Raw genomic sequence first — 23,084 nt, 5'->3', positions numbered from 1 at the left:
CCTTTTTGGTAGCACATACTTGTGCCAAAAGCTCTTCTCCACTTTGAACTTCAATAAGTCCAAGTACAGGTCCAGACTTACGGATGATCATCTTCAAGACATACTGAGGGTCGCAACTGCTTCCTCCTTCAGGCCAAATCTGGCTCGGCTATGCGAGAGGAAACGCTGCCAGGTCTCTAGCAGCAAGGAGTAGGCAAGAGAAGCCATGTTCAGAAGAACAGTTCATTTTCTACAGTGTTCCATTCATGTTCAGAAGAAGGTTATAGAACTGTTAATACAGACATTTCAATCTAAACACAGCAGATATAGAAGACTGAAAGATACACACAAGTTCACTGACTAAAAATATCTTATTATTATTTTATTTATGTATTACAGATTGATTTATTTTCTTATTAATTCTTAATTTGTTTATTTATTTTTCATATTTTGTGTTAAAAAATAAAAATAAAGAGATTTGAGAAGATTGGAATTTTTTTAACCATGCCTTTCTTGTGGAAAACCTAATGCGGCCCAGCCTCACCCAGACTCTGCCTGCAGCGGCCCCCAGCTAAATTGAGTTTGAGACCCCTGTCCTACACCATAAATCAGTAAGAGAGGGTACGACCTCTCTCATGGCCCCAAGTGGTGTGTGCATGCCAGAGCACTCTGGAAGGCACACAGAGTCTTTACACACTACTCAGGATCAAACCTCTATCATCATGCAATCGATTATAAAACTCTAAGCATATATGAGTAAATATTTCTAAGCATCAATCAACAATATAAACCTTACAGCTGGTTTTAATAACAGAGTTCATTTGTTTCTCAAATGAGAAAGAGCTATCGAGAAACACTCCTAAATCTTTAGTTCTGAACTTTTCCAGTGGGCCAAGGTCAACATTATTAGATAATGCTAATTCTTTTCCCTTACATTATAACAATGTGAGGAGTTAATGCTAAGTATACTGCCATTAGCGGCTAATTCTAATTAGGGGTGAATAATTATTAGTAGCTAATGCTAATATCGTTTTCTCTTCCCTTTTAACAATGTGAACAACTAGTGCTAGGTAGGCTGATGCTAGCAGCCAATGCTAATTTGACGTGAATTAGCATTATATTAGTGAGGAGTTAATGCTAAGTAGGCTGCCATTAGTGGCTAATGCTAATTTTAGATGAAAAAGCATTAGCAGCTAATGCTCATATTGTTTTCCTTTGCTTTGTAAGAACGACAGCAGCTAATGATACGAAGTCTACCATTATTAACAATTGTTAATTTGATGTAAATTAGCATTATCTGATAATGGTAACCCTTTTCCCCTGCATTATAACTATGTCAGGAGTTAATGCTAACTAGGCTTCCATTAGGGGCTAACTCTAATTAGGTGAATAATTATTAGCAGCTAATGCTAATATTGTTTTCCCTTCCCTTTTAACAATGTGAGCAGCTAATTCTAATTTGATGTGAATTAGCATTATATTAGTGAGCAGTTAATGCTAAGTAGGCTGCCATTATTAACTAATGCTACTTTGACGTGAATTAGCATTATGTGCTAATACTAATACTGTTTTCCCTTACTTTTTAACAATGTGAGCGGCTAATTCTAAGTACGCTCTTGTAAATAGCTAATTCTAATTTAGTGTGAATTAGCATTATTCAATAATGCTAACACTGTTTTCTCTTACTTATTAAAAATGATAGTAGCTAATACTAATACTCTTTTCCGTTGGGTAACAACGATGTGAGGAGTTAATGCTAAGTAGGCTGCTTTTAGAGGCTTATTCTAATTAGGGCTGAATAATTATTAGTAGCTAATGCTAATACCGTTTTCTCTTTCCTTATAACAATATGAGCAGCTAATGCTAATTTGATGTGAATTAACATTATATTAGTGAGGAGTTAATGCTAAGTAGGCTACCATTAGCAGCTAAAGCTAATTTGAGGTGAATAAGCATTAGTAGCTAACGCTAATACCCTTTTCCCTTGTGTTATAATGATGTGAGACGTTAATGCTAAATAGGCTTCCATGAGTGACTCCTTTCCCTTGCATTATAAAGATGTGAACAGTTTATGCTAAGTAAGCTGCCATTAGCAGCTAATGCTAATACTGTTTTCCCTTTCTTTATACAACTTGAGCAGCTATTGCTAAGTAGGCCGCTTTTCTCTGCTAAGGATTTGTGTGACCATGATGGAAACTCTGATAAGCTAATGCTACTAAGCTAATGCTGTTTATGGGCCCTGTTAGAATCAATATTTCATTCTCATTCTGTTGTTTGAGAACAATAACAGAAAAATGTGCACTTGAGAACAAATTTATTGTGACTTCAGCTGTGAATGTACAGTTTGTCATTATTTAAGCTTCCATTTCCAAATGTTAGCTGACACTTTATTAGGTACACTGGCATCTATATCAGGTACACCTGTGACCTAAATGTTCCTGCAAACAGACTCCTTGGAGACCCCTACATAAATATCCATGAACTATCCAGCTAGACTAGTGTGTCTGTCCCTGAAAATATTCCTGCATGTGTGATTGTTCATGTCTCATCTGCAGGAAACAAACAGGAAGTGAGTGAAAGACATGGGAAATGTTTCCAGCTCTTCCTCCTCTATCAGACATTCTCTCCATACCTGAGAGTGTCCAGTCTCCAGCCTGGATCCTTCAGTCCAGCCGACAGCAGCTTCATTCCTGAGGGACCTGGATGATTGTAGCTCAGGTCCAGCTCTCTCAGATGGGAGGGGTTGGAGCTCAGAGCTGAGGCCAGAGAAGTACAGCCTTCCTCTGTGATCAGACAGCCTGACAGACTGCAGACACACAAAACAACAATCTATCTGTCAACAGTTGTTTTCTCTTTGTCACAATAACATCTATCCATCCATTGTAACTTTATTTATAAGTGACAATACCCAACAGACAACAACAGTCATCTGAAGCTGTTTAACCCTTTAGAACCGGTAGGAGCGGACACGCTCCATTTTGCGTAACTATTTTTAAATCCCGGTAGCACTGCAACCACGTGAGCTAGCGCAATAATTTTTTCTGCATATGAAACCGGAGGAATTGTACTTACATCTTATGCCATCAGCTTGTCCTCGGTCACAGTTTCCTTCCACATATAGCTTTGCAAAAACTGCATAAAAAGCGCTTGTAGCAACAAAAATACAATATTCCAGAAACACGCTGTGCCGATCCGATCAGCTGTTTGTAACACTTCCTACGTCCATCAGCGCGAAATATCACATGACCGCATGACCTGCCCGAAACCGGAAGTGACGTCATTTTGCGGAAATGTAGTTTTTTTTTTTACCATCGTGGCCTCATGAGCATATACTTGTGTTTTTAAAAGTTATGTTTGACTTCATGACTTTCTGTGTCGTTTCTGGGATGCTTAGGACTCATATTGCACTGCTGGAAATAGTTTATTTTGATGCATATGCTGTTATTTTGCAAATTTGCACTATAATATATTTTTTCGTTTTTCCTGTAGTATATGAAAATTGGTGTATCTCAAAAATAAAACTATGAAAACACTCAAAATAAATTTCCTTTGGTGGGAAACTAGTTTGTGCAACTTTTTTGTATTTACAGTTTTGAGGGATAAGCCTCTTAAATTTCTCTAACTAGAAATATATGTTAAAAAAACAAACACGATTTTCAATTTTTTTGTAGTTTATTGCACTTTTTTTGCAATTTATGTAATTACTATGCACTTAATGCAGACATATTATTAAAATTTGGGATATAATGGTTGTATTGATGTATAGCAACTTGAAATGCTCCAAAAAATGGCTCCACAGCATGTAAAAATATAATATAAGCTCTGGCGGACTTGGTTCTATGGTAGGTCTTAAAGGGTTAACAGTGTAAGGTAACCGCCTCCACTGTGAGCAGCACTTGGTGATGGTGGGAAGAAGAACTCCCTTTGACACAAAGATCCTCCCAGTGAAAACAGGCTCCAGGAGGAGCATCTACCATGACTGGTTGCAGGGTGAGGGGAAAGAGAAGAGATGAGCTCAGAGAGACAAGAACAAAACAGAGAGACAAAAGTTAAGGACATGCAGTAGTGACATATAAAAGCATCAGGAGTGAAAAGAGGGGAGAAGAGAGCAGAGCATCATGGGAAGTCCACCAACAGCCTGAGCCTATAGGGTCACCTGATCCAGCTCGAACTATAAGCTTTATTAAAAAGGAAAGTTTGAAGCTGATCTTCAAAGTAGAGAGGGCGTCTGTCTCCTGAACTCAAACTGGGAGCTGCTTCCACACCCAGTCCAACATAGCCAGGCTTTCTTTGCTGCTTTGACAAAACCTCAAATCCCAGTCAGAGATGATGAGCATCATCACAGTGATGATCATTTCTCTGTAACCCAGGCTTTCTGCTTCAGGATCTGTGCACGCTCACAGAACAAGGAGACCTTTAAACATCATTTCACTAAATGGATGGACTGAGCTCAGCCTACAGATGAACTGGTGCCAGAGATCATAAAGAACATCAAACAGTCAAATTCAACACTTTAATGGAAATATGAGATTAATGCTGCAGACAATCATGAAGCTGCTGAATTCATGAACATCAAGAATGCAGCGAGTGGTAAAATAAAGATTTGACCTCAGTGTGCTCAGTGTTCCTGTCTATTCCTAACATATTCCTAACATGATAGCTGCACTTTAGAGCTCTAAAACTGGAACTGACACATGTTTAAACTCTACATGTTACTCAGTACATTCAGTTCTGACACTCGCCCACAGTCCAACAAAGGAAACATGGAGATCACATCAGTTTGTCACCAAAGTCTAATTATTAGAGCAACTTAACCTGTTATTATCTCGTTAACTCATTAAGTGATTAACGTCAGCAATTATTTTAATCACAGTTTTTAAAATCATGATTATTGTGAAAGTGCTCACTGGCTCTGAATATAACAGCCATGGGTCACAGGAGGGATGTTGATCAGTGCTGGCTTGAAATGGGCGTCATTATGCGTCTCAGCCAATGGGAGCATTGAGGGTGGGCCTAATACTACTGCAGCGCTCACATGACCCAGGACAGAAAGAAAGGGGCGGGACAGAAACATGGAGACAGGTACAGATCTTTGACATGTTCATTTTAAACTGTTCCAGGAGGCAGTGTTGATACAACTAAAGTTATCTGTTGTTGAAGAAGTCGGTCTGAGGAACGTTCTTAGGATCAACAAATGACGGCATGTATGAGCCTCAAGACGCAGCATCACAAGAAGAACACATGAGCTGTAGAAAAAGGAGAGACTACGAAAGCCACGGCGTTACAACATGAACCTGCTGTTGGTCTCTCTGGAGACTACTGGGCGTGGCTGGGTAACCATGGTTACCTGGGAGTTACAGAAACGTGCAGAACATGTGATTCATGTTGCACAGCAGTGGGACATTTGAAATACAGTCAGCACACTCAGTACAGATAGTGCATCAAATATGATGCTGCTGCCAGACGTCTGCCTTTGAACACGTCCCTGCATCGCCCACAACACCAAGGTTGCCATGGCGATCACAGCTGACAGGGACAAAGCGCACAGCTGGAAGCCTGCAGGTATATTTAACATGATGTATTTCTCAGTGTCCTGTCTGTGTGTGAGAGACAAACAGCCTCTGTATGTGTGTGTAAATACAGCATGAATATGTAGAGGACATGTTTGTGGATATAAGTAAATGAAAGCTCTGCGTCATTTGAATCTTCTTGTTTCTGTTGCAGGTCTGTGACTGAACTTCTGGGAGGAGAAACGTTGGTTTCATGCTCTGTGATTCTGTGTTTTGTCATCTCTCTCAGGTGATGGAGAGCTCAGATGATGACCTCGCCTACGTGGTCAAATTCAAGTCTACATTCAGAACAGACCTGGAGACACGCAAGCAAAATGCCAACATTGTATATGTGAAAACTGCTGCTGGAGCCAGATTCAAGGAGCTCAAGTGTTTACCCAGATCTTACTGAACTCACTGCAGGAACAGAGGGTTGTTGGAGGGAAACCTGTGGAAGCAACAACATCCGAGCCACCAGAGAAGAAGTTGGCCCTGTTGGTGCTTCATCAGAGTGTGAACAGGAGGAAGACTCAGCTGAGAACAGTGTGGTGGATACAGAGCAGAGCCCACCATCAGTACAGAGGCCTGTCCATTAGAGTGCTGCTCCAACATGCAGCACATGTACTTGGCCACAGCTGCAACATCTGTACCTGTGAAAGCTTCTTCTCTGTTGCTGCTCATATTGTGCAGAAGAAGAGAGTTTCTTTATCATCAGAAAATGTCAATGAGCTTGTGAGTCTTAGCAGCTGGCTCGGTGCAGAGGAGGAAGAACATGTCAGTCAGAGGAAGATAAATGCAGTTCATGTTGTCAACTCAACCTGGACTGTTGAAAGAGTTTTTCTTTGTCTGGTTTCTGACTGAGATTCTCCAAAGGAAATCCAGCACAAACACACACTTCACACACTCAAAGTCCTGCACAGTAAATGAGCTGATGAGCGTTTGTGCTGCTGCCTGATAACAGAACAATAGTTCTGCTGCTTCCTGTTCTGCAAACACACATTTATAAATGTTCACTTGCTGTTGATCAAAGGTATGTTGGTGGCTCTGGACGCTGAGGGAACTTTGTAAAAAACTAGATCAAATGTTAACGTCCTGGCAGAGGCAAAGAACTTTGATTTGATATTTGATTAGATTCATGTTTCAGCTCAGACTGACAGAAATATTTGAACTGCTGCTGTGTTAAAGGGAACACTGCTGTTAGAAAGCACCTGATCTGTTTCTGCACACTGAATGTTGCACTTCTCATACTGCAGTACTATTACAATAAGTACACAATGCACTACTTTTGAACTCATGATTGAATGTTGCTGTAACAAAGCCATTAATGTGATTCAAAGTGTTCATGGTTTCCCAGCACAACAAATGATTGCACAAGTGTGACTGATCCACTTTCTAATGTGTGTGTAGCCCACACTGTGTGTCACTGTGTCACAGGTGAGTCTGTGTGTCCAGGTTCTATGAGGACAACAGGATATAGTGACTGAGTCCAGCAGCTTAAAGTCTGACTCCATCCTCCATTTAAATAACTCACAGCAACAACTGAATAGCTTTGCCTTTGTGTAGCTGACACTTCATTTTAATGTCCTTCTATTCTGGTTCATCTGGTCTCAGTTTCTATAAGCACACAGGTTTCATCAGGACTCTATGACCTCAGTAATCTTTGCTGGGCCTTAATGCTCTGAACAAAGCTGCACAGCACAAGACTAAATAGAAATGAATCAGTCTTTCATTCTCACTGCTGTTTGACTTCAGCTCTCAATGTCCCACCATAACCCATGGAAAGAATTACTGTCCATCCAGGCTGCTGAACATGAAGCTGAAGAAGGTGGAGTATTGTGAGGGCTGATGGAGATGATGATGAGGAATCCAGGAGCAGTGGGTGGATGGCAGCATCAGCATGAAGGATCAGTGTGAGAACACATCATCATCCACAAAGGAAACCAGTCTGAGTGTCTGACGCTCTTGTTAGAAAGACGCAGTCCCAGCAGTTAGCTTGTCTGCTAGTTAGCTGAGAGCTAGCTCACTTGTACATTGAATACCAAACTGTGTAAACCAGGGGTGTCAAACATATGGCCCGTGGGCCAAATCAAGCCCTTGAGATAATTTCATATGTCAAATATTGATGAATTTTCAGGCTTGCTGATAATCAATGTGAGCACAGCTGAGGTTTTATTCTGATGAGCAAACCATGTGGCCAAACACTTTCAGAGACAGACTGGGATCATACCATTATGTGAAAGAGGACATGTCCCATAGACAGCAAGGGTAGTGGTAGAGACCAGTACACAGAGAAATGGGAGCTGTACTGAAATGCAAGCGTGTCAGGAAAGAGTGAAAAGGCAAAATGAGCAGCATCTGGCTGCATTTCAGTGATATTGGAGACCACAAAGCTGAGTGCAACATTTATACAGGAGATATACAGGAGACGCTGAGAGTAGAACTGATAAAATTAGGAGCTGGCTAAAGTGAGACCCATTTTTATTTCCACCCATTTTCCATTGTGGAGGACAAAAGGTTTCAAACTGGTCCAGGTCTTAAACCTCACGTGTTCTTCCTAATAGCAGTAAATGGATAAAAATAAGGCTTTTATGAAAACACTGAATAAAACTTGCTGCCTTTAAAAAGACTAAATGTACAGTTCAGTATTGAATCCTACATAAAATAAACTATATATAAAGTGTGTCTGAATGGCAGAGATGCAGAAATATGTGCATGTAGCACAGAGCCACGGCTCAGTGTCTGAATGAGTCTCACAGACCTGAATGTGCTGTTGAAGCCATTTATAATTATAACGTAATTCTTTACTCGTTTGATCTGCTCCTTACCACAAGCCACCAGACGTAGAAGGTTTTGGACTTTTAACTATATTTTCTGAAGTTTTACAACTTTTCTTACTGTTAAAAACCTCGTTATGGCCATTCATGCTGTACAAAGTAATTAGACATGTGTGGTATCTACAGAAACGTCAGAATCTCAGCTAAAAGTTCACAAAACCATCTCAACAACCACCAAACAGCTGAAACAGCAGGTGAACAGATCACACAAAAAAGATGTAAACACAAATCCCCCTGATCATCTGTTTTTTAAACATGAAGCGTAGTTTTGGACGTTCATTTACTGCTGGTTCAGTGAATTTTGGTTGGACAGTGATGAAACCTGCAGCCTCAGAATCTGTGAGAAGTCTGCTTTCAGCACGCAACAGCATTGTTGTGTTGTGTGGATCCACCTCTGCAAACTCATCACTGTTTCACCATCATGTTTCTACTTAGACAACAACAAAGGAAGCAGTTCCCAGGAACTACTTCCTGTCTTGTTAACATAAGAGTACGTTGCCCTTCAAAGCACCTCCACTTCTCCTCTTATTAGAGGACTGCCTTATTATTAATCTGCTAATTCTGTCAGTTGATGAAAGAAAAATGCTTGATCTCACCTGAGAGTTTCCAGTGTACAGCGTGGACTCTTCAGTCCTTCAGACAGAAGCTTCACGCCTGAATCCTTCAGGTTACTGTTACTCAGGTCCAGCTGTCTCAGATTAGAGGTCTGAGAGCTGAGACCTGAGGCCAGAGCTTCACAGCTTCTCTCTGACAGGTCACAGTGACTCAGTCTGAAAAATAACAGATAAACAATTACAAAAATAAAACACTTATGTTGAAGCGTAATGAGATACTATTATATTTAGCAATATTTCATCTTGTTTTGTCAGGAAACTGAGCACTGATGCAGAGCAACATGTGGAGAGAATCAGAGGAGAAGAAGTGAAGAGAGAACAGCAGTAAAACAACACTGAATTGTTCAGTGTGCTTTTGATATCAACAGAATGTGTCAAATTTCTTTATTTTGTATTTGTTTTAGTAGAATTGATGATTATCACTTAGATAACAACCACAGGCCAGGTCTAAATTGCACTTTGGTGACAGTTACACCCAGAAATATTTCAGAAACGTGGACAATTTGTGCTCCATTGTATTCAGTATTGAACAAACTGAGTACCGATGACCACTTAATATTTTTGATATGTTATTTGAGTTGTTCCACCTGATCTGTGTTAACTAGAATAAACATTTAAAAGCTAAAGCTATGATCACATATGTACTTACAGAGCTTTGTTGGAGGCTTTGACCACTGGCAGCAGCCTCAGAAGAGCCTTTTTAAAGGCTCATGTTCTCACTTAGATCACTTTATAGCTGTATATCTCAAATTTCTGTAAAGTTATTTATTTCATATTCTGTATAGTTTTTCATATTTATATCCTGTTCATAGCCTGTACATAGCTTTTACTCACTACAGCCTGTACATACTTAGTTATAGAATATTCACAACATACTTCATACCGTGTACATTATAACATACCATAATAGACCCATTTCTGTAATATACTTACATATCTATACTATTGCTAATATATATTGTAATATACCTATATCACTAAAGCACTTCTGGATGGATGCAAACTGCATTTCGTTGCCCTGTACCTGTGCATGTGCAATGACAATAAAGTTGAATTCTATTCTAATTCTATTCTATTCTATTTATTTCTACTTACATTTCATTCTGGGAAAAATGGGGATTACTTTGAAAACAGAAAGTATTTTTCCCAAAAATCAGCCCTGGATTAGTAAATCACTCCAACATGTTCTCAGGCAGAAGAAGCTGTCTTGTTATGAGGGAGAGAAGAAAAGCAGCTAAAATCAGGTGTAAAAGTAAAGCAGAGGATGAGCTGAATAAAGGACACTCAAGGCTGGCTTGGAAAGGAATGAAGTCCATGGTGGGGATGCAGAACAAGGAGCAAAGATGAATGTGATGCTGAATCAGCAGAAGACTTGGACTCATTTGATTCCAGCTTTTTTTTTTATTGACATTTTAGAATCACTATACAATACCATCAACTTCAGCTATCTTTCAGTACATATATTTTTTTCTTTTTTTCTATATTTAAACAACTAAAATATCCATACAATAAGAATGAAAGAAGAAGAAGAAAAGAAAAAGAAGCAAAACAGGAAACAACAAACAACATAAATAAAAAATACATAAGGAAAAAGAAAAAGGAAAGAAAAATAAATAAATAAATATAGGGAGTGTGTTTTTGTTTCCATTAATGTAACTAATTTTTCCTCTAGTCTTCTAGTAGTTAACAAAGTCAAAATCTAATGCAAAAGCAAAAACTAATTAGTCTGCCTTCCTCCATTACCACACATAAAGCTGTTAATCCTTTATATGTCCAATCTTTGAATCTGGTGTCCAATTTATTTGGAGCAAAATGTGTGTCATATGCACACCACTTAAGAACTGCTATATCCTCTTCTAGTTTATATTCTTTTATTACTGTTTCCCAAATTTTAAAAGTCAACTTGATCCATGGATTTTCAATAGTTTTTATTGAATTTTGCAAGCTTCTGTCTGCTATAATAGCTTATATGGGGATGGAGGTCAGACTCTCCTCAATAACTTTCCATTGAGCGTCATATGAAGGATTACATCAGCATATCATAGGCCTTAATTGTGCTGCCCAATAATATTCCCTAAGAGAAGGTAAGCCCCACCCCCTTTTCCTTTGTTAAGTTGTAGGGTTTTAAATCTAATTCGGGGCCTTTTTCCTTGCCATATGTATCTTGACAAAATTTTATCCCATTCATTAAACTGTTTCTGGTTAATTTCTATTGGTAATGTTTGAAATAAATATAATAATTTAGGAAGAATATTAATTTTAATTGAGTCTATTCTCGAATATAAACTTAAATATGGAATTAGATTCCATCTCGCTATATGTTCCTTAATTTTTTTCTGTATTGGTAAATAATTTCGTTCTAATAGTTCTGTAAGATCCTTAGGTATTATGACTCCTAGATATTTAAAGTACTCTGTTTGCCATGCTAATTGATACTTATTTTTAATTTCTTCTGATGGAATATAGTTGTACTTAAGCAATTGTGTTTCACTCATATTAACCCTATATCCAGATAGTCGACCAAAGTATTCAAATGATTGCATTAATTTAGGTAAAGAGTTTGATGGTTGACCCAAAAATATTAAAATATCATCTGCATAGCAGGCTAATTTATGCTCCTTTTCATGGATATTAATACCTTCTACTTCTTTATTTTGTCTTATATATTGAGCCAATGGTTCCAGATATAACGCAAATAATAATGGTGAGCACGCACAGCCCTGCCTTGTTCCTCTTTGCAGCTTAATACTATTTGATAGGTAGCCATTAATTTTAATCCTTGCCGTAGGGTTATCATAAAGTGCCTGTATTGTCTTAATTATATTTTCGTGAAAGCCAAATGTATGCAAGACTCGGTAAAGAAAGTTCCAATTAACTGAATCGAATAAGAGATAATTGCTTCTTTCCAGCTAGAAGGTACTTGAGCCTTCTTTAGGATCCAATTCATTGTTAGAAGCATCACTGGTATTAATTCTTCTTTTAGCTCCTTGTACCATTCTGCCGTATATCCATCTGATCCTGGAGATTTATTTATTTTAACTTTACTTATTGCTATTCTTAGTTCCTTTTCTGTTATATCTTCAATCAAAGTTTTATTCTGTTCTTCATTCAGTACTGGTAAATCAAGAGAATCTAAAAAACTGTTAATTTCAACTATACTACTCTCTGTGTTATTAGCATACAGAGTCTTATAAAATGTTTCAAATGCACTCTGAACTTCTATTGGTTTATTTTTTATTAGTTTTGTCACTGGATGTTTAATTTTGTGAACTGTATTATCTGCTATTTTCTTTTTTAGTTTCCAGGCTAATACATTCTTTGCTTTTGATCCTCCCTCATAATACCTTTGTTTAAGAAACATTAATTTTCTTTTAATTTCATATGTGGTCAAATCATTTATTTCATTTCTTGTTTTCCTAATTTCCTCCAATATATCCTGAGATGTTTTTCTTTCATGCCTTTTGTCTAATTCCTATTTTGTAGCTCTTCTAATTTCTTATTTCTCATATTTTTCTTATAAGAGGATATTGCTATAATTTTCCCTCTCAGGACAGCTTTTAAGGCATCCCACAGTATAGGAGGAGACACCTCACCATTGTCATTAGTTTCCATATAGAAGTGAATCTCTTTCTTAATTTGTCCTTTAAAGTGAGGATCATTCAGTAAGCTTGAATTTAATTTCCAATTATTGAGTTTTGGTTGCACGTTTAAATCAACAGACAGGTATACTGGTGCATGATCGCTTAACTCTATTGCTCCAATTGCACAAGTGTTTATTTTATCTTTATTTTTCCCAAAAGTTATGAAATAATCTATTCTTGTGTATAACGAGTGCGGTGAGGAAAAATAAGTATAATCCCTTTGGTAGGGATGCAAGTCTCTCCATATATCAATTAGTCCCACCTCCTTCATCAATGTATTTATATTCTTAATTAATGTTTTAGTATTCTGTGCTTTTCTATTGGAAATATCTAGCTTTGGTTGTAGATGTATATTTAAATCTCCTCCGCAAATTAGGAAACCTACTGTCTCTGTTACCATCACATCTATAATTTTCTTAAAGAAATAAATATCGCTTCCAGGGGGTGCATATATATTTAACAACGTGACTGGGTTCCCCTCAATGTTTCCCCTTACCAAAATATAACGTCCCTCTTTATCACTTATCTCAGATATTTTTTCAAAGAGTAATTTGCTTGATAACAGGATAGCCACTCCTCTCCTTCGTCCAGTTTTATAGGAAGAGGAGAAACTGTTGTATAACCCATTCTTTTCAGTTTTTCATGCTCCTTACAGTCTAGATGGGTTTCCTGTAGATACACTATTTGTACTTGTTCTTTCTTCATTTTAGTTAAAATTTTATTACATTTAATTGGATTCGACAGGCCATTTACATTATATGATATGATTTTTACCTTATCTTTAAGCATACCCTTACTATTTGAATATTATTAATGTAACAACGACATGTACCATCAGACCACTCCCTAAACATACATAAGCAAACATTAATATTAACATTAAAGCTGTATAAAACAACAGCTACAGAAATAAGCTTTATTTGGTCAAAGAAAAAAAAAAAAAAGACTTCCAACTGTGGGGTCCCCGATATGACCCTAAGTAAGCCCCGATAAAAGAGGGGGCTTCGAGGGGGTCCTCTCTCACCTCTATGTGAGACAGGGCCTTCCTTAGCCAGCAGGCCAATGTCCATTCTACTAATAGCATAGGTAGCACGTCCGCCTATTTTCAATTTCTGCATTGCTACTTCAGCATATTATTTCGAGATAAGAAGTCTTTACCAGTGTATATGGCTATAGCTTGATTCCAGCTTTGATATCATTGATTTCAATGAAGAGCTTTGTGATTGTAGCAAAGGGCTGGTAGCTCTGAGAGTCCCACTGATGAGGCGTTTGTGAAGGTTCGCAGTCATCTAAAGAGCTTAGAAAAAAAGGCATCTGGACTTCTTTAAGTTTTTTGAAGACGTTTCGCCTTTCACCTCTCATCCAAGAAGCTTCTTTATTTCTAGGGTCAAATGGTGGAGAGTCCCAGATTAGCCTGTGTACAAACAGACTTCAGCCATATGAGAGTGAGTGTGAGTGAATGAGAGCACACACAGGACACTCTGATCTCTGAATGTGTGTGACGCAGTGAAAAAGAGGATTGTACTGGATATACTGTGACTGACAAACAGAGTTTAAAGAGAAAGGTGTTTGGATTAAAATGGATTATGCTAAAGTGAACGTGCTAATGAAATCTGAACTGACTGAAATGTGAAGTGAAGATAATTCAGATGTAAAAGAGACAGAAACTGATAATAAGGTGGGGCTGAAGATCAGTGAAGGGCATGTAAACACCTGATTGGTTGAGTAGATATCAGATCGACAGTTTCACAGTTTTCCCTGTGGATTATAACTTTAAGAAGATGTGACATTCATCAAGGAATCCTGCTCTCCGGATTATTTCCATGAACACTGAGCTGGATCACATCTACAGTGCTGGAAGTGCCCGTCTCACCACCAACCTCTCTGTGCACATTCACTTTTCAACCCTTTGTGAGACACTAAAGGTGTAAATCTGAGTATTTATCTATGTTAGTCCGAACACCTCTAATAGGTTGGTTTAGTCTTTCCAAGTCATATCTTCCCTTAGATCTGCGGTCCAGGATCCTAAAATCATCCTAGTTTTACAAGCACTACAATCTAGAGGAGAGCTGCACTACCAGGTGTGACTGATGAGATCTGACCTGCAAGGATACTCATGTTTATGTATATCAGGACAAGCAGGGAAGACCTGGACATCAACTCTGTCAGGCTGCCTGAGTCCTCTCACCCACATCAGCTCAGAACTCTGCATTATCTACTGAGTCAGACTCAGAGGATCAGGGATCAGAAGTTCTACAAAGAGTAGAACCAGACTTCCTGTATAGAGGTGTGTGGGCCTACTGATCCACAGTGTCAGCACAACTTTCACATCATATTCATCTCAGCACAACTAAAACATGTGACTGACCTCAGAGTTTCAAATCGACATCGTGGATTCTCCAGAAGAACACACAGCTGCTTCACTCCTGAATCCTGCAGGTTGTTGCAGTCTACACTCAGGTCCAGCACTCTGGGATACGAGGGGTTGGACTTCAGCGCTGCTGCCAGATAATCACAGCTGATCTCTGACAAATCACAGTCCTTCAATCTGAATAAAAAATGAAAGATGTAAGTTTATTAGACAAAGTGTGAGCTTGAAATCATTCAGTGTTTCATCATCTGTTCAGAGCTGAAGAAGGTTCAGAATGTAGAAGTTTAGAAAATGGAAACTCCAAACAGCTGAAGCCAACAGGAAGCAGCTTCAAACAAACAAGAGAAAAAAATGAATTTTTCACATTGAAGTCGTACATTTATCATAAAGTTGTCAAGTTTTGCCGTGTGAAATAAAAAAAAACTGAACAGGAATCCTCAGAGTTGAACCCTCTGCACAGAGGTTCAGGTTCCTGTTCAGGTCCCAAAGTGCAGAACAACAAGGTTTCAAACAGCTTCGTTCCAGCAGCATCAGCCACAGAAATGCAGAGATAATTCTTTGGATCTCTTGGTTGTGTTGTATGATGCTGTGTTTGCATATCTGGTGTCTGTGTTGCTTTGTGAGGACGGATCATTTACTGCAGCTCCAGATAAACGGAGCTGGACCTGAACCTGGTAGCTTCACTTAGAAGACACTTGTGACGGGAACGTCAGGTCAAAAAAGTGCCCCTCCGACAGCCAAACCCATCTGTTCTCTGATTGGATAGTTACATTTGTGATTGACATGACATTGACCAATCAGATGAAAGGAAGAAAAATAGGGTCAAAATTCGTACTTGTAACTTGCAGGTTTTTTTTGGCTAAGTCCACACACAAATCTTTTTTTTTTTTTTTTACACACACACAAATCTTTTTTACACATACAAATTTTTTTCACGCACACACAAATCTTTTTTACACATACAAATTTTTTTCACGCACACGCAAATCTTTTTTACACATACAAATTTTTTTCACGCACACACAAATCTTTTTTACACACACACACAAATCTTTTTTACACACACACAAATCTTTTTTACACACACACACAAATCTTTTTTTACACATACAAAGTTTTTTTTCACGCACACACAAATCTTTTTTACACACACACAAATCTTTTTACACACACAAATCTTTTTTACACACACACAAATCTTTTTTACACACACACAAATCTTTTTACACACACAAATTCTTTTTACACATACAAATCCTGATTTACAAGTACAAAATATTTATGACCACATTTTGAGCCCATACAAATGTTCTGCAGACGAGTCCATGCGCTCACAACAAAGCTCAGTGTGGACGACGCTGTGCACGCTCCAATGCTGATTGGTTAGAAAGTGGGCGGGAACAGGGAAGAGAGCGACAGCAGTGTTCAGCACAAACACGAAGGACCAAAGAAGAAGAACATGACAAGCTCAGATGGAGGCTGCAGTGGACACTTTTCATTGTTTTAACATTCGCTTTCACTTCAGCTTCACCAACAACAGCACAAGCAGAGCAGCCCACTGACTGCGTGGCCGTGACGGCGCCCCCTGGTGACTGTAAACCACTACAACATGTAGACGGCCGTCTGCTGCTCATTTCTTTGCCACCATCACAGGAGCTCTTTATCATGTTCTACACTCTCATTGGTTCTTTGTGTGCTTGTTTTTTAGAACAGTAGTCATTGTGATTGTTCAAAGAAGACAGTCAGCTGTGACTAAATGTAGCTCCTACAGCAGTGATTGGAATAACTACTGAAGCTAATCCAGTATCAAAGCTCAGGAATCAGCAGCTCCCACCTCGTTTTCTTTGAACAACTATTTTTAGCTGCTGTGTTTTTGTGTTTCTGCGGACCTCAGACATCCTGCTGCTCTGGAGAACTGAAGCTCTAAAGGCTTCAGCCTTTATCTCCAAGAAACAAAGCTGATCATGGAGACCCAGCAGGTCAGCTGATCTGTGGACAGCACCAGCATCTTTAAATAAGTCTGAGAGGTGAGCAGTCTTTGGAAGCCTTTACTGTCTGATAGTCTCAGAGCAGGATTTGGATCATTATTTGGCTTTTCTTCTATTATTATGTTTAGTTTCTGCTTCACAGATATTCTCTGAGATGTTCTCTGAAATGTTTCCCACTGTTGGACAAACTTTCACAGTTTCTTCATAAAGGAGATCTCCTGTGCAGTCCATCTGCCTCATAACTTTTGCACTGTCCACTTCCTGCTGTGACAAAACAAATTTCCCACGTGTGGGACTAATAAAGGTTATCTTATCTTATCTTATCTGTGATAATATGTTAAACACTGAATCAGAATCAGAATCAGAAAGAATCAGAAAGGGTTTATTGCCAAATGTTGAGCAGGTTTACAACATTAGGAAATTGCTGCGGTGCTTCAGTGCAAACATGCTGTCATAAAAAATATAAAAATAAGAATAAGAATTAAAAGTGCTAAGTACATAGATATATACATGATATATACATGAGTGCAGGTGGTGATCAGTGCCAAACATGGAATGATGCAGTGACACAGCGTAGGGTCATGTGTTAGTGGCGGGAACAGTCATATGGTTATTGTTCATGTGTCCGACAGCAGAGGGGAAGAAACTGTTCTTATGGCGAGAGGTTCTGGTGCGAATGGACCGGAGCCTCCTGCCTGAGGGGAGCAGGTCAAACAGACTGTGTCCAGGGTGAGAAGGGTCAGCTGAGATCCGAGCTGCACGCCGCAGTGTCCTGGAGGTGTACAGGTCCTGCAGAGATGGGAGTCTGCAGCCAATCACCTTCTCAGCAGAGCGCACAACACGCTGCAGTCTCTGTTTGTTCCTGATAGTGGCTCCAGCGTACCACACGGTGATGGAGGAGGTGAGGATGGACTCGATGATTGCAGTGTAGAACTGCATCATCGTCCGTGTTGGCAGGTTGAATTTCTTCAGCTGCCTCAGGAAGTACATCCTCTGCTGGGCTTTCTTGATGACGGAGGTGATGGTGGGTTCCCACTTCAGGTCCTGGGTGATGGTGGTACCCAGGAAGCGGAATGAGTCCACAGAGGTGATGGGGGTGTCAGACAGGATGATGGGGGGGGAGTGGAGCTGTGTGCTTCCTGAAGTCCACAATAATCTCCACTGTCTTCTGGGCATTCAGCACCAGGTTGTTGTGGCTGCACCAAGACACCAGACGTTCAACCTCCCTCCTGTAGGCAGACTCATCCCCGTCCGAGATGAGTCCAATGACGGTGGTGTCATCTGCAAACTTGATTAGCTTGACAGACTGGTGGGTGGAGGTGCAGCAGTTGGTGTACAGGGAGAAGAGCAGAGGAGAAAGAACACAGCCCTGAGGGGAGCCGGTGCTGATGGTCCGGGAGTCCGAGACATTCTTCCCCAGCCTCACGTGCTGCTTCCTGTCCGTCAGGAAGTCAGTGATCCACCGGCAGATGGGATCAGGCACATTCATCTGGGAAAGCTTGCCTCGGAGATGGTCTGGAAGGATGGTGTTGAAGGCAGAGCTGAAGTCCACAAACAGGATCCTGGCGTAGGTTCCTGGGGAGTCCAGATGCTGCAGGATGAAGTGTAGGGCCATGTTGATGGCGTCGTCTACAGACCTGTTGGCTCTGTATGCAAACTGCAGGGGATCCAGGAGGGGGGCCGTGAGGGTCTTGAGATGGGAGAGAACTAGGCGCTCAAATGACTTCATGACCACAGATGTCAGAGCCACGGGTCTGTAGTCATTTAGTCCAGTGATCCTAGGTTTCTTGGGGACAGGGATTATGGTAGAGGACTTGAAGCAGGCAGGCACATGACATGCCTGCAGTGAGGAGTTGAAGATGCCAGAAAACACTGGGGCCAGCTCGTTTGCACAGTGTCTGAGGGTGGCAGGAGACACACCGTCTGGGCCGGGAGCTTTCCGAGCATTCAGACTCCTAAACTGCTTCCTCACATCTGCTTCATGAATATGAAGAGTTGTGGTCGGAGGAGGTGGTGTGAAATCCTCTTTTGTGTGGGGTGAGGAGGGGGGTGTTGTAGGTGAAGTGTTTGATGGTGGTGATGGCTCTATGGAGGGGGGAGAGGTGGGGGAGTGAGTGTCCAAAGTGCTTCTATTGTTGGGGCCGTTGGAGGTGTGAAGGCTGCCTGATGGCTCGTCAAAACGGCAGTAAAAGTCGTTAAGGGTGTTGGCTAAGAGCAAGTCATCAGTGGAGTGGGGGGTTTTAGGCTTGTAGTTTGTAATATTCCTAAAACCTTTCCACACAGAGGCCGAGTCATTCTCTGAGATCTGCTGCTGCATCTTCTCAGAGTGCTGATGTTTAGCAATGTCCACTTCTTTAGTGAACCTGTACTTGGCCTCTCTGTAGCAGTCCCTGTCTCCGCTTCTGAACGCCTTTCTCTTTTCCAGCCACAGCTTTTTGAGTTTAGGAGTGAACCAGGGTTTGTCATTGTTATAACTCACCCTGGTGCGTGATGGCACAATGCTGTCCTCACAGAAGTGGATATAGGAGGTGACAGTGTCCGTAAACTCGTCCAAGCTGTTAGAAGCAGCCTTCATTGTGTCCCAGTCTGTGGTCTCCAAACACGTGCGAAGCTCCTCCACAGCCTCGTTGCTCCACAGTTTTTTAGTCCTCACGACAGGTTTGGAGAGCTTCAGCCTCTGTCTGTACACGGGGATTAGGTGGATAATGACGTGGTCAAAAAGTCCGAGTGAAGCGCGGGGCACCGCGCGATAGGCCCCGCTGATCGTGCTGTAACAGTGGTCTAATGTCCTCTCCTCTCTGGTCGGGCATTTAATATACTGCTTGTATTTGGGAAGCTCATGGCTCAGATTGGCTTTGTTAAAGTCCCCAAGAGCAATGATGAGAGAGTCCGGGAATGTCCGCTCCATGTGCAGTATCTGCTCCGCGAGTGCGCACTGAGCTGCCTGCGCATCCGCATCCGGCGGGATGTAAACAGCGGCCAGGATGAATGAAGCAAACTCCCGCGGAGAATAAAACGGTTTGCAGTGAATAAAAAGGTATTCCAGAGAGGAAGAGCAGTGCTGAGCAATCACTGTTACGTCTGTGCACCAGCCACTATTAATGTAGAAGCAGACACCTCCACCTTTGGTCTTACCAGAGAGAGAGGCCTGCCGGTCCGCGCGCAGCAGATGAAAGCCCTCCAGCTTTAGCGTGCTGTCCGGGATGTCCTCACTGAGCCACGACTCCGTAAAACATAAGACACAGGAGGAGGCAAAGTCTCTGTTCATGCTTCTCATCAGGGCCAGTTCGTCTATCTTATTCCTGAGTGAGCGTACATTGGAAAGGAAGATCCCAGGAAGAGCAGTTCGCAGTCCACGTCTCCTCAGACGCACGAGTGCGCCGGCTCGCTTACCTCTCTTTCGGCGTCTCACTTTCCTGGTCAGAGTCTGCAGTAAATCTGCCGCAGATGCGACAAATATTGGAAGAAAATCCACAGGTGTAGTAGTCCTGTAGTTAAGGAGCTCTTCTCTGGTGTAAGAATATCCAGAGGAGTGCCCAGACACAGAAGTTATGCACAGAATTATGATTCATATCTGAATGTACTGACTGTTAATTATTGATGAGAACATAATCAGTAAATATAAATATGTTTGAGTTTGGCTTTGATGAATCAGAATAAAAGTAATAAAATAATGATTTTAGAGACAGGCCTAACTCAGGCCAGCTGACAGCCTGTGTACAAACAGACTTCAGCCATATGAGAGTGAGTGTGAGTGAATGAGAGCACACACAGGACACTCTGATCTCTGAATGTGTGTGACGCAGTGAAAAAGAGGATTGTACTGGATATACTGTGACTGACAAACAGAGTTTAAAGAGAAAGGTGTTTGGATTAAAATGGATTATGCTAAAGTGAACGTGCTAATGAAATCTGAACTGACTGAAATGTGAAGTGAAGATAATTCATTATTTACTGAGTCAGACTCAGAGGATCAGGGATCAGAAGTTCTACAAAGAGTAGAACCAGACTTCCTGTATAGAGGTGTGTGGGCCTACTGATCCACAGTGTCAGCACAACTTTCACATCATATTCATCTCAGCACAACTAAAACATGTGACTGACCTCAGAGTTTCAAATCGACATCGTGGATTCTCCAGAAGAACACACAGCTGCTTCACTCCTGAATCCTGCAGGTTGTTGTAGGTTCCACTCAGGTCCAGCACTCTGGGATACGAGGGGTTGGACTTCAGCGCTGCTGCCAGATAATCACAGCTGATCTCTGACAAACCACAGTCCTTCAATCTGAATAAAAAATTGAAAGATGTAAGTTTATTAGACAAAGTGTGAGCTTGAAATCATTCAGTGTTTCATCATCTGTTCAGAGCTGAAGAAGGTTCAGAATGTAGAAGTTTAGAAAATGGAAACTCCAAACAGCTGAAGCCAACAGGAAGCAGCTTCAAACAAACAAGAGAAAAAAAATGAATTTTTCACATTGAAGTCGTACATTTATCATAAAGTTGTCAAGTTTTGCCGTGTGAAATAAAAAAAAACTGAACAGGAATCCTCAGAGTTGAACCCTCTGCACAGAGGTTCAGGTTCCTGTTCAGGTCCCAAAGTGCAGAACAACAAGGTTTCAAACAGCTTCGTTCCAGCAGCATCAGCCACAGAAATGCAGAGATGATTCTTTGGATCTCTTGGTTGTGTTGTATGATGCTGTGTTTGCATATCTGGTGTCTGTGTTGCTTTGTGAGGACGGATCATTTACTGCAGCTCCAGATAAACAGAGCTGGACCTGAACCTGGTAGCTTCACTTAGAAGACACTTGTGACGGGAACGTCAGGTCAAAAAAGTGCCCCTCTGACAGCCAAACCCATCTGTTCTCTGATTGGATAGTTACATTTGTGATTGACATGACATTGACCAATCAGATGAAAGGAAGAAAAATAGGGTCAAAATTCGTACTTGTAACTTGCAGGGGTTTTTTTTGGCTAAGTCCACACACAAATCTTTTTTACACACACAAATCTTTTTTTTTTACACACACACAAATTTTTTTCACGCACACACAAATTCTTTTTACACACACACAAATTTTTTTCACGCACACACAAATTCTTTTTACACACACACACAAATTCTTTTTACACACACACAAATTTTTTTCACGCACACACAAATTCTTTTTACACACACACAAATTCTTTTTACACACACACACAAATTCTTTTTACACATACAAATCCTGATTTACAATTACAAAATATTTATGACCACATTTTGAGCCCATACAAATGTTCTGCAGACGAGTCCATGCGCTCACAACAAAGCTCAGTGTGGACGACGCTGTGCACGCTCCAATGCTGATTGGTTAGAAAGTGGGCGGGAACAGGGAAGAGAGCGACAGCAGTGTTCAGCACAAACACGAAGGATCAAAGAAGAAGAACATGACAAGCTCAGATGGAGGCTGCAGTGGACACTTTTCATTGTTTTAACATTCGCTTTCACTTCAGCTTCACCAACAACAGCACAAGCAGAGCAGCCCACTGACTGCGTGGCCGTGACGGCGCCCCCTGGTGACTGTAAACCACTACAACATGTAGACGGCCGTCTGCTGCTCATTTCTTTGCCACCATCACAGGAGCTCTTTATCCTGTTCTACACTCTCATTGGTTCTTTGTGTGCTTGTTTTTTAGAACAGTAGTCATTGTGATTGTTCAAAGAAGACAGTCAGCTGTGACTAAATGTAGCTCCTACAGCAGTGATTGGAATAACTACTGAAGCTAATCCAGTATCAAAGCTCAGGAATCAGCAGCTCCCACCTCGTTTTCTTTGAACAACTATTTTTAGCTGCTGTGTTTTTGTGTTTCTGCGGACCTCAGACATCCTGCTGCTCTGGAGAACTGAAGCTCTAAAGGCTTCAGCCTTTATCTCCAAGAAACAAAGCTGATCATGGAGACCCAGCAGGTCAGCTGATCTGTGGACAGCACCAGCATCTTTAAGTAAGTCTGAGAGGTGAGCAGTCTTTGGAAGCCTTTACTGTCTGATAGTCTCAGAGCAGGATTTGGATCATTATTTGGCTTTTCTTCTATTATTATGTTTAGTTTCTGCTTCACAGATATTCTCTGA

At 40.7% G+C, this 23,084-nt stretch overlaps 2 protein-coding genes across 2 annotated transcripts in view; both read right to left on the bottom strand.

The window, feature by feature from the left end:
* LOC309702193 (protein NLRC3-like) overlaps positions 1-23,084 on the bottom strand; it is a 70,362-nt gene that overhangs the window by 35,070 nt on the left and 12,208 nt on the right. The gene's annotated exons all lie outside the window — the stretch shown is intronic.
* The window catches only part of LOC309702182 (NACHT, LRR and PYD domains-containing protein 12-like), a 36,744-nt gene that overhangs the window by 5,000 nt on the left and 8,660 nt on the right, over positions 1-23,084 (bottom strand). Inside the window, exons 5-8 of the mRNA XM_082526666.1 lie at positions 21,081-21,260; positions 14,986-15,165; positions 8,959-9,132; positions 2,612-2,785 (exon numbers count right to left, since the gene is read on the bottom strand). Of these exons, the coding sequence (XP_082382792.1) occupies positions 2,612-2,785; positions 8,959-9,132; positions 14,986-15,165; positions 21,081-21,260 (708 nt within the window). The remainder of the gene's footprint in view (positions 1-2,611; positions 2,786-8,958; positions 9,133-14,985; positions 15,166-21,080; positions 21,261-23,084) is intronic.

The sequence above is a fragment of the Aulonocara stuartgranti genome (assembly GCF_965226115.1).
Source record: "Aulonocara stuartgranti genome assembly, chromosome: 3".
In the NCBI taxonomy this organism is placed as follows: domain Eukaryota; kingdom Metazoa; phylum Chordata; class Actinopteri; order Cichliformes; family Cichlidae; genus Aulonocara; species Aulonocara stuartgranti.
The sequence above is the reverse complement of the archived record's forward strand: the minus strand, read 5'-3'. Positions and strand labels throughout refer to the sequence as shown.